Source organism: Zootoca vivipara, chromosome 13 (genome assembly GCF_965207765.1).
Source record: "Zootoca vivipara chromosome 13, rZooViv2.hap1.1, whole genome shotgun sequence".
Lineage (NCBI taxonomy): Eukaryota > Metazoa > Chordata > Lepidosauria > Squamata > Lacertidae > Zootoca > Zootoca vivipara.
This window is the reverse complement of record NC_142596.1, coordinates 40,103,967-40,121,571: the sequence shown is the minus strand read 5'-3', so window position 1 is coordinate 40,121,571 and position 17,605 is coordinate 40,103,967. Positions and strand designations below refer to the sequence as shown.

General features: G+C 43.3%; 2 protein-coding genes across 7 annotated transcripts in view; both read right to left on the bottom strand.

Annotated features, from left to right (window-relative positions):
• VPS35L (VPS35 endosomal protein sorting factor like) overlaps positions 1-10,891 on the bottom strand; it is an 83,281-nt gene extending 72,390 nt beyond the window's left edge. Inside the window, exons 1-3 of one of the 3 annotated variants that reach the window (XM_060282388.2) lie at positions 10,620-10,891; positions 3,580-3,679; positions 1,849-2,013 (exon numbers count right to left, since the gene is read on the bottom strand). In XM_060282388.2, coding sequence (XP_060138371.2) covers positions 1,849-2,013; positions 3,580-3,679; positions 10,620-10,675 — 321 coding nt within the window. In that variant the 5' untranslated portion in view covers positions 10,676-10,891. The remainder of the gene's footprint in view (positions 1-1,848; positions 2,014-3,579; positions 3,680-10,619) is intronic. The other 2 variants (XM_088657078.1, XM_035131197.3) reach the window with 2 other exon arrangements.
• Positions 10,892-12,776: 1,885 nt separating this feature from the next.
• Positions 12,777-17,605, bottom strand: part of CCP110 (centriolar coiled-coil protein 110) — a 30,800-nt gene continuing 25,971 nt past the window's right edge. For all 4 annotated transcript variants that reach the window (XM_035131192.3, XM_060282373.2, XM_035131193.3 and 1 more), the window contains one exon: positions 12,777-15,042. In XM_035131192.3, the coding sequence (XP_034987083.2) occupies positions 14,990-15,042 (53 nt within the window). In that variant the 3' untranslated portion in view covers positions 12,777-14,989. The remainder of the gene's footprint in view (positions 15,043-17,605) is intronic.

Here is a 17,605-nt window from a genome sequence, read left to right as displayed (position 1 = left end):
AGAAGATTCCACCTAAACATTAGGAAGAACTTCCTGACAGTAAGAGCTGTTCGGCAGTGGAATTTGCTACCAAGGAGTGTGGTGGAGTCTCCTTCTTTGGAGGTCTTTAAGCAGAGGCTTGACAGGCATATGTCAAGAATGCTTTGATGGTGTTTCCTGCTCGGCAGGGGGTTGGACTGCATGGCCCTTGTGATCTCTTCCAACTCTACGATTCTATGATTCTAAGCACATACATTCCAGCCAGGCAAATACACTCAGGGTGTGGAGCAGGTCCAGTAAGTGGGTGTGGCCTGGGAAGAGTTCCAAGGGCCAGATAGAGAGACCCAGAGGGCCACGTCTGGGCCCTGTGTCAGGGACTGGACTGAAGAGGAGGGAGTGGTGGAGGTCACCCCGCCCCCCTTGCCTGTAGCTTCCAGGGAAGAGGAAGACAGCCTCAAATTACAGCAGGGCTTTGAGGAAGATAACAGCACAGAGGCAAGAGAACAGCAGAGTTATGCCGTGTTAGGAGAAGGAGGAGGGGAGACAGGGCAGCTAGCTGACACATCACTGGACAGCATAACCGATCCCCCTTCTCCCAAAGCGTGATGTTCGTTAATGGTGCAAGAACAAAGGGAACAACCACAGTTGGCCACAGGCAGATGACATAGAACCAAGTGTTGTTGTTAGAAGGGAAGAGAGGAGGAGCTCAGTGCGAGCAATTCCATCATGGAGGAACGATGGATTTCTTTGTCTTCACCATGATGACTGAATAAATCATAAGAACTTTCTTGTTTCCTCCCTGATTCTCGGTGCCATCCGGGGGGGGGGGGGATTCTTCCAGCCTGACACCCAGAGTCCGAGGTTTCCCACCCCTGAACACAGATAAGTAATGATACACATCCTAGCAATGCCTGCAGAAACATAGTCTATTATTTGTGCATCTGCTACTAGCAAAATATTTCACCTTTCAGGACATGAGAACCAGCACGAGTGCAACGGTGAAACAGCCAGATGAACCTTTCTGCCAACCATGAGCTTTGAAAGCACCCCTCTTGGTGGTGGCCAAGGCCTACTTTGAGCCACCTGATGGCAAGCAGAACGAGGACATTCTCAGACATTTCCAGCTCACATTGTGAAACAACCTTCTCCCAGCAGTATGCTTTTTTGCTGGCAATTAAAAATACTTTTGTTCACTCAAGCATTTGCTAAATTCTTAATTTCTTTTTCTGCTCAGTGATTCTCTGTCTGTTTCTAATTATTTCCTGAATGTGTTTGATGTTGTGATGTACATCACCTTGATACCTGGTTCAGGAGCAGTACTGCATATATATATACTGCATATGTTTGCAACTAAATATGAAATAAAAAAGACACTATCAATTAAACAAATATGCATATATACTAAGGTGGACAGTAGACTCTGATCTAAAGTGGAGCATTAAAAAAAATGCAACTGAAATAAAAAGCATATTGTTTAATAAAAATGAACTAAAACGTTTTTAAAACAAACAATGATGGAGGAACATGAAATAGATTCTGTAAGTGCAGGGCCACCACCGAAAAAGCCCAGTCCCTGGTTCATAGCAAAGGAAGCTGTCTCATATTGTGTCCGGCCACTCATCTATCTAGCTCAGTGTTATCTACACTGACCAGCAGGTGACTCTCCAGGGATTCAGACAATGGTTTTCCCCAGCCCTGCTTGGAGATGCCAGGAATTGAACCTGGAACCTTCTGTACCCAAGGCAGGTGCTCTACCTCTGAGCTATGGCCCTTCCTCAATCCATCATCATTCCATTACAGGCCACAGAGCAGAGCTGCAGGCAGGCAGGCAGGCTCACAAGGATCTAGTCAATGCGACAAGAATGTTACCGTAGTTGCAGTCAGCAAGGGATCTGCAGTTGCAGCAAACAATGACAAAGGATCAGTGCCGTCCAACACACAGCTCAGGGGATCCATCATTGAACTGGAAGAGGAGGAGGAGGTAGAGGAAGTGCTTCCTTTGCGGCCTAATTTCTTGGTCTTCGATTCCATTACCTGAGGAATACATAATAATAGTCAGAAGGCGTGCCTGATACTAACAAGACAATTCTTCCCACATTTACTTAGCCTTGCTTATTTTAATAGGGCTTACTCTAAGATAAGTGTGCATACGGAAGCAGCTGTAATCTGCCATCTTGTACCAAGGGAGTGCAACTGTACAACTATCTACTCAGAAACAAGTTCCACTGAGTTCAACAGGACTTACACCCAGGTATGTGTATACAGGATTGCAGGCCAAAGCTGCAATCTTCTAGACTGAGTTTTGCATGCCTAAGTCCATTGCTTTAGGTAGGGATAGTCAACTGTGATTTGGAAACACATGCCAAGCATGTACTACTGGTGTTAGTTATTACAATTCCCATCGTCCCTGCCCTTTACCCATGCTGGCAGGGACTGACGTGAGTTGTTATCCAAAAGCTCTAGAGCAGGCATCCCCAAACTTTGGCCCTCCAGATGTTTTGGACTACAATTCCCATCATCCCTGAATACTGGTCCTGTTAGCTAGGGATCATGGGAGTTGTAGGCCAAAAACCTGGAGGGCCGCAGTTTGGGGATGCCTGCTCTAGAGGGTACCATGCTGGCCAACCCTAATTTAGGAATACAGTGGTGAAGAAATGAACTGGTTCTAGGTGCAGTCTACCCCACCCATCTGGCTGGGTTTCCCCAGCCACTCTGGGCGGCTTCAGACAGAAAAATAAAATAAAATAATCGATTAAACATTAAAAGCATGCCTAAACAGGGCTGCCTTCAGATGTCTTCTAAAAATCTGGTAGCTGTTTTTCTCTTTGACATCTAATGGGAGGGCATTCCACAGGGCAGGCGCCACTACCAAGAAGGCCCTCTGCCTGGTTCCCTGCAACTTGGCTTCTCGCAACGAGGGAACCGCCAGAAGGCCCTCAGTACTGGACCTCAGTGTCCGGGCAGAACGATGGGGGTGGAGACGCTCCTTCAGGTATACAGGATTGAGGCCATTTAAGGCTTTAAAGGTCAGCACCAACACTTTGAATTGTGCTCAGAAACGTACTGGGAGCCAATGTAGATCTTTCAAGACTGGTGTTATGTGGTCTTGGCGGCCGCTCCCAGTCACCAGTCTAGCTGCCGCATTCTGGATTAGTTGTAGTTTCCGGGTCACCTTCAAAGGTAGCCCCATGTAGAGTGTATTGCAGTAGTCCAAGCAGGAGATAACTAGATAACTAGAGCATGCACCACTCTGGCGAGACAGTCTGCAGACAGGTAGGGTCTCAGCCTGCGTACCAGATGGAGCTGATAGACAGCTGTAAATCAAGGCTCTAGCTGTATGAATCAAATCCACATCTCACAACTAGAAAACTGAATACTCTAGTATCAGTGTAAACTGCACAAATGGTGCATAGTTCCCCTTTCCCCAAAGGCTTCTTTAAAGAAGCAGGGTTTCCATTGAGTGGTAGAAAGTAAATAGCGATGGGTCCATTTCAAAGCATCAGCATGAGAGCCAAAAAGGGTCTGTTCATTAGTCTGTCCCTGGTCTACTAGACCAACATGGCTACATAAGACTGTTGAAAGGTTGCGAAGCAAACCTACTGTAATGGGTTTCAGTGGATGGTAGTCTCCAAAATCCACAGACACGATTTCCAGTCTGCATGATTCCAATTCACGTACGTAGTTTCTTGATCTAGCATGCCTGAAGGAGGAAACCATAATGAACTTATAGAACTGTGATTTGGAAACACACGCCGAGCATTCACGTGCAACTGTTTTTGAAAAAGGAAATTACGAGAAAAGGTGATCTCTCTGAAGTTCTTTGCATGAAATCAGAGAACTGTAAATGGGTTGATATGTGGCAAGCAAGAAGGAAAAACATGCATCAGGAGATAAAATTGAGCAGCAGATAGGATTGTAAGCATGAATGTATCAAGGAAGAATGGCAAACAGCTGGAGAAGACTGGAGAAGAGACCCTCTTAAGAATATTGGGGGGGGGGCAAGGGAAGGAGTCCCAGTGGTGTCCAAACTTTTTTCAAAGAGGGCCAGATTTGATGCAGTGAAGGGTTGTGAGAGTCGACCAAATGGCCAACCGAAGTTGTTAACCTTTTTTTAGGGTTGACGTTATTGAGGTTTTTTTAGGATTGAAGTTGTTGAGGTTTTTAGGATTTTACCCCAGGAAATAAACTGCCACAGGGGCCGGATTAAACCGACCAGCGGGCTGAAACTGACTTTGGACATGCCTGGACTAGGCCGTGTGAAAAATGAACATAGTAATTTAGCTGCCGTTCATTCATTTTCAGCTTTGTATTCTTGTTATTAAAAAAAAAGTGCACCTGCCGTGTTTCTCCGAAAATAAGCCATACCCCGAAAATAAGCCATAGTGATAGGCAGTTTAACCTTGTAGGTTTAACTGTACCATACTTAATATAAAAAAATAAGACATCCCCTGAAAATAAGCCACCATGTGTGTGTTTTAGGAAAAATAAATATAAGACGGTGTCTTATTTTTGGAGCAACACGGTAGACGTTCCATTGTTGCGCCCATAACCCAGGTTTAAGGTGCCATTTAGCTCCTAGCTTTCATATCTCAGTTTATAACACTGGCCTAACTCCATCATTCTGTGCAAAAAAGGAGCAGGACACGTCACTCAGCTATGGTACCCACAGCTGTCAGCTCCCTACGGAAGCATTTTGGAAGAGGAGCAAAGTTTGTGCGATGTGTTTACAAGCCACATTTCCCCACAAGATGATGCTCAGAGCAGCACATGGCAGAGACACCCAAAGCTGCCATGGACTGAGGATCAAACTAACATGACATGATAGAGACCTCCAGATACTCCCATCTGAATGGGTACAAGTTACAGGAGTGCAGATTTCAGTTGAACATCAGAATAAACTCTAGCAGGAAGAAAGAACAAAGAGGCTGCTTGACCACAAGGCTCAGCCTACTTTCTTTGGCCTTAATTCCACCCACCCACTGGCCAGGCATCCTTTGTTTTACCTGGGCAGGTGGTGGGTCATGGGCCACCCCGAGCAGGTGGGTGGCACCCGATCCAGGTAAGCCTTGCGCGATGTCGCAAACCCCGCCCACCTGAGGGGAAGGGTGAGGGCAGAAATTGACGAGAGTGGAGGTCTTCAGGCAAAGGTTGGACACAGCCATCTATTAGACCTGCATTTCCGGCACTGAACAGATTCCCACCAGCCAGATCCAGTTCCCCACTCCTGTTTTATAAAGTCATTTGTGCTTATGTGCCACTGCACACACACTGACGGGTCCTTTCTATTGCTTAGTTTCCATTTCTAAAGGAATACTTCCTTTTGTCTGTCATCTTTTACCCTTTTCTCCAAGGCATCAAACAGCGATTCCATCAAACAAAAGAAGCTGCAAAGATTCCTTCTATTGTTGTCTTTATCAACTGTGAAATCCACCAAAGCTCCAAGCAATCACATTACAAATCTGCCGCTTATTTTTAGCTGGTATAAACTTCAGGTGAAAAAAACAACAAGGGCCGGGGGGGGGGGGGGATAACCTGCCATTCATGTCCTGCAAATCAACTGCATTTTCACAACTCTTCTAAGCCCAGACAACACTTATTCTAAAAAAGCATTCGACAAAGGCTCAGCCACCAACCGACTGTGCAACTTTGAAGGCCAATTGAATCAGACAAACCATCAGTCCTACTGAAAGGAACGGCTTTACAACCTAATGAGACATTGTAAGAGGAGGAGGAAAAGAACCCAGTGAAGGACGCTCATGCCTGTCTCTCCAAGTTTCTTAATCTCCAGTTTCCTGCCTGCCCTGCGTATAAATATTCACTTGAATGCACTATTCTCAATGTTTTCCCCACACTTCTGCTACTTTGCTGGCCCCTTGAGCTTATTAGCATTTGTAAGGACTTTCACAATTAAAACAGCACAGAGTTTGGGTGAGAGAGAGAGTTCCCTTCACCCTTTCACAGAAACAGCATTTTTGCTGGACCTCAGAAGAATATAAAGAAGCAGCAGAAAGCAAATGCGTGCAACCGAAACTTTAAATGCTGATTTCTATTGCAAATTGCAATCTGGACCTTAGAAAATTGTGCCTGTTTGAGACAGTAACATGACAATGTTGGTACCTGGGACAAGAAACAGAAGACCACTTCTAGCACAGCTTTTTGCACTCACTGGGTGGCTGTTAAAAGGTATCCTATGAATCCACAGACATCTTATGCAGGGACTAATTTTTATTGGGTGAACAGTAAAATGAAGAGAATCCTAGTCTTAGGTCATCCTGTGCACCAATCCCAGATTCACACACACAAAAAAATTACAGTCATACCTCGGTTTGAGTATTTTCAGTTTAAGTACTCTGCGGACCCATCTGGAATGGATTAATCCACTTTCCATTACTTTCAATGGGAAAGTTCGCTTCAGGTTAAGTACAGACTTCCGGAACCAATTGTGTACTTAAACCGAGGTACCACTGTACTCTAGCAAACACCTACATGGTATATTAAAAAGCTGGCATAGAGTGACCAGGAGGCTGAGCCAGGGGCGTACCCAGGATCAAAATTAGGGGGGGGCAAGGGGCGGGAGGGGAGGGGCCACAGTGGAAATGTGGGCGGGGCTACGTGGCCTGCGCGTCCCAGCTCTTCCGAGGAGGCGGCCCCAGGCTCCCGTTCCCGGCGCGAAGCTCCAGAGGCGCGCGGGGAATGCAAGCCTGTGGCTGCCTCCTCCACTTACGCTCCCCACGCGCCCCTGGAGCTTCACGCCGGGAGCGGGAGCCTGGGGCTGCCACGCTGCGCCCCTCAGCCTTTTGCTTCTAGGGGGGCAATTGCCCCCTCCTGCCCCCCCTGCCTACGCCCATGGGCTGAGCTATGAATCAGGAAGTCCTCAGTTTGAGTCTTCCATGTACAATGAACTCACCAGAAAACCTTAGCCAAATGACTCCCACTTAACTTCATTCCCAACATCTGGAATGGGATGGGGAAGGGGTGTGTGTGTGTGTGTGTGTGTGTGTGTGTGTGTAATAGTACAGTCGTACCTTGGAAGTCAAACCGAATCCGTTCCGGAAGTCCGTTTGACTTCCAAAACGTTCAGAAACCCAAACCCGGCTTCTGATTGACTGCAGGGAGCTCCTACAGCCAATCGGAAGCCGCGGAAGCCCTGTCAGACGTTCGGCTTCCAAAAATAGTTCGCAAACCGGAAGAGTCACTTCCAGGTTTGCGGCGTTCGGGAGCCAAAACATTCGATAACTAAGCTGTTTGAAAACCACGGGACGACTGTACTGATTTCGCTTACTTGATTGTTGTTAGGATTACAACTAGATAATGAAGTGCTTTGAAAAGTTACAAAGAATTATTACTATGTATTAGTATTATTATTGGATTGTAATTGTGCTCTTGGAAAGCCTTTCGCTGATGCACCTGAACTTCCCCTCCTTCTGATCCCTTCCTTACATCCCTGCCCCCCTCAAAACTGTTCTGGAGGGTTGGCAGGTTCCCCAGAGCAAATCTGAGTGATGCACAGGAGGAGGGGAGAGAAGGGAAGCATTGTTCCACAAGCGCAATGATTTAATTGGGCTCAACTCTAAATCTTTATTTTAAAAGCCAGTCAGCAAGTGGTAAATGTTACACTTTTGAAAGCGATTGCCACTCAGCGATTGCCAAAGAGTCAGAACAGTTCAGCTTGCAAGCAAATTCTTCTGGTCTCATGATACATCACCAGTTTTTACAGAGGCTAAAAGGCAAAAAATTAAAAGTGGACACAACGCTGGGGTAGGAAGATAAATGTGAACCTCTTCCCTTGGCCCAGCACTCAGGTGGGGATAAAAATCGCCCTCTCCCCACCTACTCATCTCCTGTCCAAGGAAAGGAAGCTGTGTGCCTGTACAAGAATATGAATTGAAGGCACTCACTGGCACTTTGCAGGCCTCAGAGGATTGGCCAAGAGTGAATGAAGCTGTCGTGCCAAAAAAAGTTAGCCACTCCTGCTGGATAGCATGCTAGAACAGAGTTCAAATCCCAGTTCAGCTATACTGCTAATAACATAGTCCAGGGGCAGAGGAAATGTGGCCTTCCAGATATGTTGATGGACTCGGCTCCCATCAACTCCAGCCAACATGGCTAAAGAACCAGGAGGATGGGAGTTGTAGTTCAGCAACATCTGGAGGTTCCCCATCCCTTATAGACCCTTTAGCCCCACTCTGGGCAAAAGATTCTTGCACTGCAGGGGGTTGGACTAGGTGACCCTTGTGGGCCTTTCCAACTCTACATTTCTATGATTCAATGAAGAGTCAATTTTTTCTAAAATCTCCAAACTCTATATTTAAAACTTGGAATATTGTCTCACAGGGAACTTTAATTAAAGCCTTAAACAAGCAGAAAACATCCCTATTTGCTTTGCAATTCAAAGACAGCCCACTCATCAAGCCAAGCACCTTCCTTCTACATTCAACACAAGTTATCTATAAATGTAAGGCGAATGTATACAGTTGTGTGAACAGCAGGGCCCATGGAATTCCAGTCACGAGGCACAAGGGAGTGGCCATCTTGAAGTTATCTGAATTTCAAAGACCTCAACTTTATTTTATATATGGTACTCTTACCACTGTGCTCTGCTGCAATAAATAAAAAAGGGCCAGGAGAATCGGCACAGTAGATTGCTAATACAAATCAACAGTGACACCAACTGGATGCCAAAGGGAAGTGGACTGGAGAAAAATATACTGTATACTGAAACTGCACATACAGTGGTACCTCGACTTACAAACGACTCATCAACCCAATTTTTCGACTTACGAATGAGGCAAATGGCCACACGCTTACGAATTTCTCGACATCCAAACGGAAACAGCGGCGGTTTTAGATAGGTTTTTTTTTACTTACGAATTTTTAGATGGGGTTGCTTCGACTTACAAATTTTTCCGTTTCCAATGCATTCCTATGGGAAATCACGTTTTTCGACTTACGAATTTTTCGACCTACAAAAGTGCCTTCGGAACGGATTAAATTCGTAAGTCGAGGCACCACTGTATATTCCAAAGTAGCTAAACAACTAACATGAGGAATGCACAGATCTCTAACACAAGAACGAGAAAGTTGTGGCCCTCCAGATGTTGTTGGATTACAACACCCAACAGTTTCCACATCCCTGCCTTAAAGTATTCAACTAACTAATAAAAAATGTTATACTATGTAGTGCCTCCCTGCCCTCCTTCCTACACTTCTAAAATAAGTGTACTCTCAGTTCTTTCTGAGCTGGTAAAACTGCTCACTTTAGACAGGGCTTTAGCCTAGCCTTCTGCCTGACATGCTAGATGTCCATGTTGTGCAAAGAATGTATACTGTACAGCAAACTGTTCTAGCAAGTGAGCACTTACTGTAGCTGCTCTACAGGTTTACCACCTCAGCGACAAGTAAACTTTCATGGCACTGTGGTGTGGGTGCAGCTCTTTACAACAGCCTGCACCTTCTTCCTGACATGCTAGATTTCAGGGACTGTATGGCAAATTGTCCATGATTCCGCATTATGGACATACTTTGCAAGTATGCCTGCGCTAACCTCTTGTTTCCAGTTAGAACCCACAAGATATCTTGTTTCAAATGTGCAGTGTTTCTGTTGTCGCAGTAGAAAATACTTCTCTTTTTGTCGGTAGTCAGTACATGCAATGTTACGAAATAAAGAAAGTTAAGTGAAAATCAGAGGCATCTGTGTACAGAGAAAAACAAAGAAACACAGGAAGCTTGCCTTATACTAGATGAGACTAGACCATCTAACCCAGAGATGAGGAGCCTGTGGCCTACCAGATTTTATTGTACTACAAATCCCATCATAATTGACCACTCCCTGTCTATGCTGGCTGAAGTTGATGGGAACAGGACATGAACATCTTCTGGAGGGCTACAGGTTCCCCAGCCTTGATCCAGTCCAGTATTTTGACTGGATTTCAGGCAGAAATATTTTCCATCTGACACCTTATCCTTGTAATCTGGAAATACCAGGGCCCAAACCTGGGATCTTCAGCATGCAGACCCCACTGCTGAATGAAGAGGCCAAAACTGTACATTTTTGTATTTCATTACCACTGGATCCTATTTTGGATTTTTTCTGTTTTTAATGGCATTTTTATCGGGGCATTTTATCCTCACAAATAATGGGTTAGGCTGACTGAGGATTTGAAACTGGGTTTTCCTCAGCCTTAGTCCAAACTAACCACTACACCAGGATGCCTCTTTATGTATCACGTAAGCACACATTCCAAATGAGGCTAACATCATGCAGCCAATGAAGAGGGCTACAGACCAAGGAAATATATACTGCAATAAATGTTGACCAAGCCCCGCTTTGCTGTTGCAGCCTCTTTGTGCTTTAAACATTTATTTCCCCAAATACATGGCCCATCACACCTACAATTCCCAAAAGATGCACCCGTTGGATTTCTGCCTGTCTCACCACGGCTAAGGATTTCCAGAACGGCACCTGATATTTTATTTGTTACTACATTACACCTCACATTTCCTCCAAAGAGCTCAACGTGGCATGCATGGGTTCTGCCCGCTCCCCATTTTAACTTCACAACAACCCTGCGAGGTAGGCTAGGCTGAAAGACAATGAATGGCCTAAGGGTACCCAGTGAAATAAAATAACATTTAAGTACCTAAGCATCACATAGCCTGTTAGAGCCTGGTGTGCCATATCTGCCTGCCCTCCCATGAAAGATAATAAGAAATACCAGAAGCCTCACAAAAAGAACCCGCCCCGCCCCAAACATGTCAGCAAAGCCTTGCAAGACAAAAAGGGAATTAAAGCGGGAAGCTGCCCGTCGCAAGCCGCCATCTCCTCCTCCCAGCTTCTCTCTCCGGGACTATCTGCAAGAGAATCTCCTCCGTCCTTACCAGGGGAAGGCAGCCATCTTGTCTCCCGTCACCTGACTCCCCCCCCCCCCGGCTGCATTTCAGGCCTCTCGGCGCTTCCTCTGCGGAAGCGCAGGCGGCCATAATTGAGAAGGGCAAGTGCCAGGACAGCCGGAGGCTCCGTTGCCACCAGGACGCGCAGAACTGTTTCGTTTCGTTGTTGCATTTCTATCTGCACCGTTTTAGGTGGTGTTGTTCTGTGCTTTTCATCTTGTCTTTTTATGATGTGGACTGCTCTGAGATTTGCTGGCGATATATACAAATTTAATGAATAATAATAATAATTTTTTATTGCATTTGGTTGTCAGTCGCTTTGGGTTGCCTTGGGCAAGAGAAAGCGACTAACAAATTTTATAAAGCATGAGGAGGAGGAGATAGTTCTTCCTCTGCCTATTTCATCCACCCATGACACCCCTGTGAGGTAGGTCTCCCACCTGTTCATCTACAGGTAGGTAGCCAGGTGTTGGTCTGCCGCAGTCGAAACAAAATTTAAAAAATCCCTCCAGTAGCACCTTAGAGACGAACTAAGTTTGTTATTGGTATGAGCTTTTGTGTGCATGCACACTTCTACTGGAAGGAATTTTAAAATTTTGCTTCGAGCTTTTTACCTGTGAAAGTAGGAAGGTCCGATTCAGTTGGCATCACAGCAGGTCTCCTTGCAGCGGTGGGAAGCTTCCTTCCTTTCATATTCAGGATTTCCCCCCATAAATATTTTGTTTATTTGCTTTTCTGATAACATTCCACATCAACAAAGCATTAAACAAAAACTAGGCAACAAAGAAAAATCCTTTCAAAGATTTTGAATAATCGACTAAAGATCAGAAAACATTCGTTGACTTCCTATCCTCTTTTTCCATGGTTCCTTTTAACCCATATTTATCTCGTGTTTTCTTAGTTCACCCCCGTCTTATCACTTTTATATACTGGCATACATGGGCCTAGGTGAGCTTCATGGCAGTGGGGATTTGTACTCTGCTCTCTCAAGTCTTGGTCCAGCACTCTAACCACTACACCTCTCTCCCCCCCTCCATTTTTCATCTCTTCAGCTGTCAGCCTCAACAGACATTTTCCACTTTGGGCTCCAAGAAAGATTCCATCACATTCCATTTTCTGCTGTCCCAACCTTCTTCTGTTCCTCTTCCTTACACTTTGATGTTTGCAAGACCCTCCCAGATGCCTCCTCCATCTCCAGGCAGGGAAGAATTGCCCTTAAAATATTATTATCGATTAACATTATTATTGTTAAAATTATCATTTATTAAATTTATATACCGCCCTTCATCTGAATGTCTCGTGGCAGTTTTTACAGGATAAACACACAAAATACGTAACGTAACAACCGCAAACAATAACAACCCATCCACCCCAGACATGTTATGCTGAGAACTTGTTTGGAGTGTTTGGAATCCCTCCATGAGATGTGCCATAGCAAAAAAAAACCACACAAATAAACAGATGTACAGTACCTCAATGTCTCTGTGGAGTCTGTGTGTGCATAAAAACCCCCATAAAAAGTACCCTTTTGCTGGGTTAGACCAAAGGCCCACCTAGTCCAGTGGCCAAACCAGCAGGTGGCTTCAGTGGTAGACTGCCCCTGCACCTGGAAGTTCTATACAGTACTCTTGGGCTGGGGGCAGTGTTTAGGAGAGGGGTTGTTGTTGTTATGTTTTATTGCTGTCTTTATAAAGTTTAAAATACTAGAATAATTTCTGAATTTCAGATATTAATTCTTCATATGCAACAAAAGAGAAACAACATCATTGAATACCATATTTTGCCATTCGAAGCATTCATACTAAGTTGGTGAACTTTATGCTACTTAATCTGTAGCTGGGGGGGGGGGTGCCCGATAACTTTTAAAAAAAGAAATTTGAGTTAAGAAAACACAAACAATTTAAAGATTTTTTTTATTTTAAAAAAAAGTTTTATTGTGCAATATGCTTAAAGGAAAAAAAGCAAAACGGGTGAAAAGGAAAAGTACAAAAATACATTTTATAATATTGCATTCCACTCAAAATAAAAAAGTGAACTGAAAATTAATAAATAAATATAAAATATATCAAATTACAAAAGCGATCCTGGCACTTGTAAATAGAAGGCCTAATGACAATTGAAACATTTACATTTTAGTTGACTTTAAAATAAAAAAATAAAATAAAAAGTGTACTTAGGATATCTGAACAAAGTAACAATTGGTCTGTACTTTTTATGTTAAAACTTGCTTCTATTTACAGAATTTTCACTTCTAAATTCACACCACAGCACACAACGAACAAGCTCTAGCAAAAAAAAATTTAGCACTGGCATATCTATTAAACTAGTTTATTTCTAATCTACAAGGCAACATCTGCAATTCTTAAAATGCATTTAGCTTGTCAAGTCTTATGCTATTCCCCCCCCACACACACACCTCTTAAAAAACATTCAAGTCATGCAAAAGCTTTATGAGCCAAAGGTAAGCTCTAAGAACTACTCGGGAATCTAATAAATTAGAAGTAAGTTGTGGTAACCAAAAGGAACCTTTTAACAGGTAGTCTGCAAGAGATAAAGGCTATTCTTGGACGACTGCTGAGCAATTGGCTACACCACCAAAATTGCTGCCTCCCCAACAGGATCAGTTAAAATACTGCATGATATAGAAGAGCATTAGAAGATACAGCTAATGAATAGGTTTACACCCATCCCTATATGAATAAATAGATGTGTGTATGTAAAGTCACCCCCATTGTTAATTTAATTCTTTTTCAATTTATGTTGAATAATATTTTGAGTCAGAACTGTAGTGGCAGATCAGAAGCGCTGAATATTTAACATAATATTAATACCAATTCAATATCATATAATCAAGTTTAATTGTTCTCTGTGCACTGAATAAGCTAAAGCACAATTATCTAATGCCAATTGGCAGATTAGATCTTTACAGTACAGTTCTCAACACGACTGCATTTGATTCAACATTTCATAGCCACACCAAGATCTAAGTAATTCATCTCTGTCTAAAACAGCAAGTACAAATAACTTACATAAATATGTCCCTTTTTCAGACATGGCTTTGGTAATGTAAGAATTTCACTTTCTGGGAATCCAGCTGGATTTAAGGCCAAAGCCAAGTTGCAAAATTCACTCATTATTCTTACAAATATTTCTTATTCCTCAGTAACAGCAAAAGTAGAATTTCTTGGAGGATTAGCCCTCAGAAACCAAAAGGAGTTTGCTACAATCCTGTCCCCCAAATGGGAGGAAAGAGTATCCTTTTCTTCATTTAAAAAAAATCCAAAACCTTTCATTTAGAGAAATATATATATACAAAAGACAAATGTGTAGTAGCAAAAGAAGCCGCCTAAATAATGGTTGTTACTATATTTTATAGACACTTTTGTCCTCTTCGTATTTAGGGAGGGAAACTGGCAATTCAAAGCTTTGATTTGGTGAGATGGGGGTGCTGACTGCACATTCAAATTTGCCCACTACAAAAATCAAATTTATGTTACCGTGGCAGCTAAAAGCAACAACCTGCATTTATGCTGCGAGGCTAACAGTGCCAACCACCAGAAATGCTTGACATTTGTTGTTGCAATGAAAAACCAAAATTTGCCTCGCTGACTTTCAGTGGGTCCAAAGTGGCTTACACTTGAGGCGAGACTATGCATGGTTAAAAGCATGGCAGCTGCAAAAGACAATCAATGCAGCTGAAGCTGAATGTTTAATTAAACATACAGAATTATATAGACAACTGCTAATGCAGAATGTACGAATTGCCATTTTGAGTTCATTTGCTGCACTATAAAGAGTGCAGCACGGGTTCAGGTTTGCGAAAATGTTCTCCTAAGACCACCACATACATATTTTCCTGAGGATGCACAGTGTAGATCACAGTTTTGAGTATAAGTTAATGGATACATGAGAGGATTGAAACATGCAGGATACAAATGCTTCTTCAAGTTTGTTGTGCGGTCCAGTTCCCTTTTCATTCTGGCGACTATCTCTGAGAAATCTCGTATCACAAAACGTATCTTTGCTGATTCAAAGCATCACGTGTGACGGCAGGAAGACCAGAACCAGTGGAGAACATTTACAGGCAGATCAGCTGCTTAGCTAAGAGAATGCTGCCTTCTTAAGTTGTCACAACATTTGGCTTCTTTCTTTGGATTTTTCCGGCATATACTCCTAAAAGCAAAGGGGAAAGAACGTTTTTTTAAAATTGAAGTGTTAGTTATTTAAAATGCCTACTGTGTGTTACAAGCAAGCAGTAATAATGCCGAGGCAGAGAACTTGCCGATGAACTATCTCCTTATAAATCTGCATTTCAAAACTGTAATTGTATAAACGCCTTCAAAATGTCCTGTGAAAACAAAGCACGCCGTGCGTAAATGCATGGCAATAAATAGTTACCGGTATCAACACCGAAGAGCCGTTTTTCAGTTTCTTCTGTTGTCATTTGTATCTAGCAGCTGCTTCAGCAGTCAGTAATTGAACTCCGAGGAAGCAGGACAGATCCACACCAAGAAGGCCTTATCAGTTGGAACGGGCAACGGCCTTCTACATCCATAGTACAGTCGTACCTTGGAAGTCGAACGGAATCCGTTCCGGAAGTCTGTTCAACTGCCAAAATGTTCGAAAACCAAATTGCGGCTTCTGATTGGCTGCAGGAAGCCCCGTTAGACATTCGGGTTCCAAAAGAATGTTCGCAAAGCAGAACAATCACTTCCGGGTTTGTGGCGTTCAGCAGCCATAACGCCCGAGTTGCAGGGCGTTCAGGATCCAAGGTACGACTGTACAGTATAGGAAATCCACGCCTTCACATTAAGTGCAAGAAAACACAGCCATAAAAAGTATCCAAATCCAGAAATATTCCTTTGTGGAAATTCTAACTGCACAGTATTGAAATAGCAGAAAGCTGAGGCAACAGCAGATGGATCAAAACATTAGAAGCACACACGAATAAAAAGAGAGTATGAGCTTGTGATCTGTGCAAAAATCTTCAAAAAAAACAAAACCATGACCTTCTTTGGAGGAAGTGTCACACATGCTATGTCCTGGAAAACAAAGTTCATCCTTCAGTTTGGAAGAAGAGATGAGAGTTGGTCTCTTCCAGGGAAGGGGTTATTTGCTCACTTGGGCTTGGATGCTCAATCAGGCAGGGTGAACTGTCTGCTTGGCTGCTTGTATGGGCCTCGATTCAGCTATTTTGGTCTTTGGTGTGCACAGTCCCCCCCCCTCAACATTTAATCCTCACAACAACCCCATAGCTGCCAAGTTATCCCTTTTTTACAGGGATTTTCCCTTATGCTGAATAGGCTTCCTCGCGAGAAAAGTGAAAACTTGGCAGCTATGCAACAACCCTGTGAGGCAGGTTAGGCTCTGAGAGGCAGTGACTGGCCCAATATTACCCAGTGAACTTCAAGTCCAGGTGGGGGCTTGAAATTATCCTAATATAGGGGGCTCTGGGGCGGGGGAGGGGGAGGAGGACAGAAATCCAATTATAAAATGGACCATCTCTGACTGTTCACCTGCATGGGATACTCCTGTGGCAGGGGAGGACCCATGGAGGGGGGTGGGAAGAAGGTGGAAAATGTGTTTATGTATGTACCGTTTTTTGTAATTTGTAAAATCAATAAAAATTATGTTTTAAAAAAAGAAATTATCCTAATATACCCACAGGATTGGATCATTTGTGCATGTTAAGCCTATATAGGTCTAATTTTCAGAAACAGTGCTTGAAGACAAACGATGATCAGCTTTCAGCTACAGAAGTGGAAAAGAAATGCACGTAAGAAGTAAAATAATTATTATTCCACAATTAAAAGATCTGAAAACAAACGATGGAGAACTACGTGCAATGCTCAAAGTAGAGGAAATGACAGTAGCGTATGGTGCAATTCAGTGAGCTTGAGCTTTTCTACCATTAAGGAATGCTTCCCATATCTATCTGTTTGCCACAGGACCAGCATTGGACAAAGCACTAAATCAGTGGCATTCCTCAAGTGTTAAATTCAAATGCTTAGAGGGCACAATGTCCTTTGCTACCTCTTCCATCCGAGGGGGCAGGAGCCTCAGGAAGGGGAAGAGGAAGGAGGGGCACCGGTGACAACAGGTGGGCCTCTCCTGTTATTGGCAGAGTCCTCGTCCATTTCTGGGCCCGATAGACCATTATTCAAATGCACAGCTGCTTACTATAGCATTTGGGAACTGTGACAAGCTGGTTTGATTTATTGCCGGTCTTTGTATCCCTGCTTCCATTGGTGCCAATTGTTATTTACGGAAGAGCTAACCTGAGAACCTTCAACTGAGAACCTTCAAATAGCTGAAATAAGTTAAATTCGTGCTTTAACAGTTTGAATACCAGAAGCAAGGTATTCACGGCACAACTGTGAAAACAGAATAAGCCAGCTGCAATGGAAAAAGCAGAAGGATTCTTTCTGCATTATTTTACCCTCCTTTTTTTGCAAATTAAAATTGACCTCATTAAACTCTTCGGTCTGCAGGACCACAAAAACAATAGGCATGTACAGCATTATTAGTAGAATATATGGTAAAACAATACTTTTTATTCACCATATTATATATATATATATATATATATATGTATACACACACACAAATATACATGTGTATATTTATGGAACAATATATATTAACATATGGAGCAATCATGCACAATAATATAAGTGAGAAGTGTACGTGTGTTTCAGCCAGGAATTTTATTTATTTTAAAGCACAATATTATTCA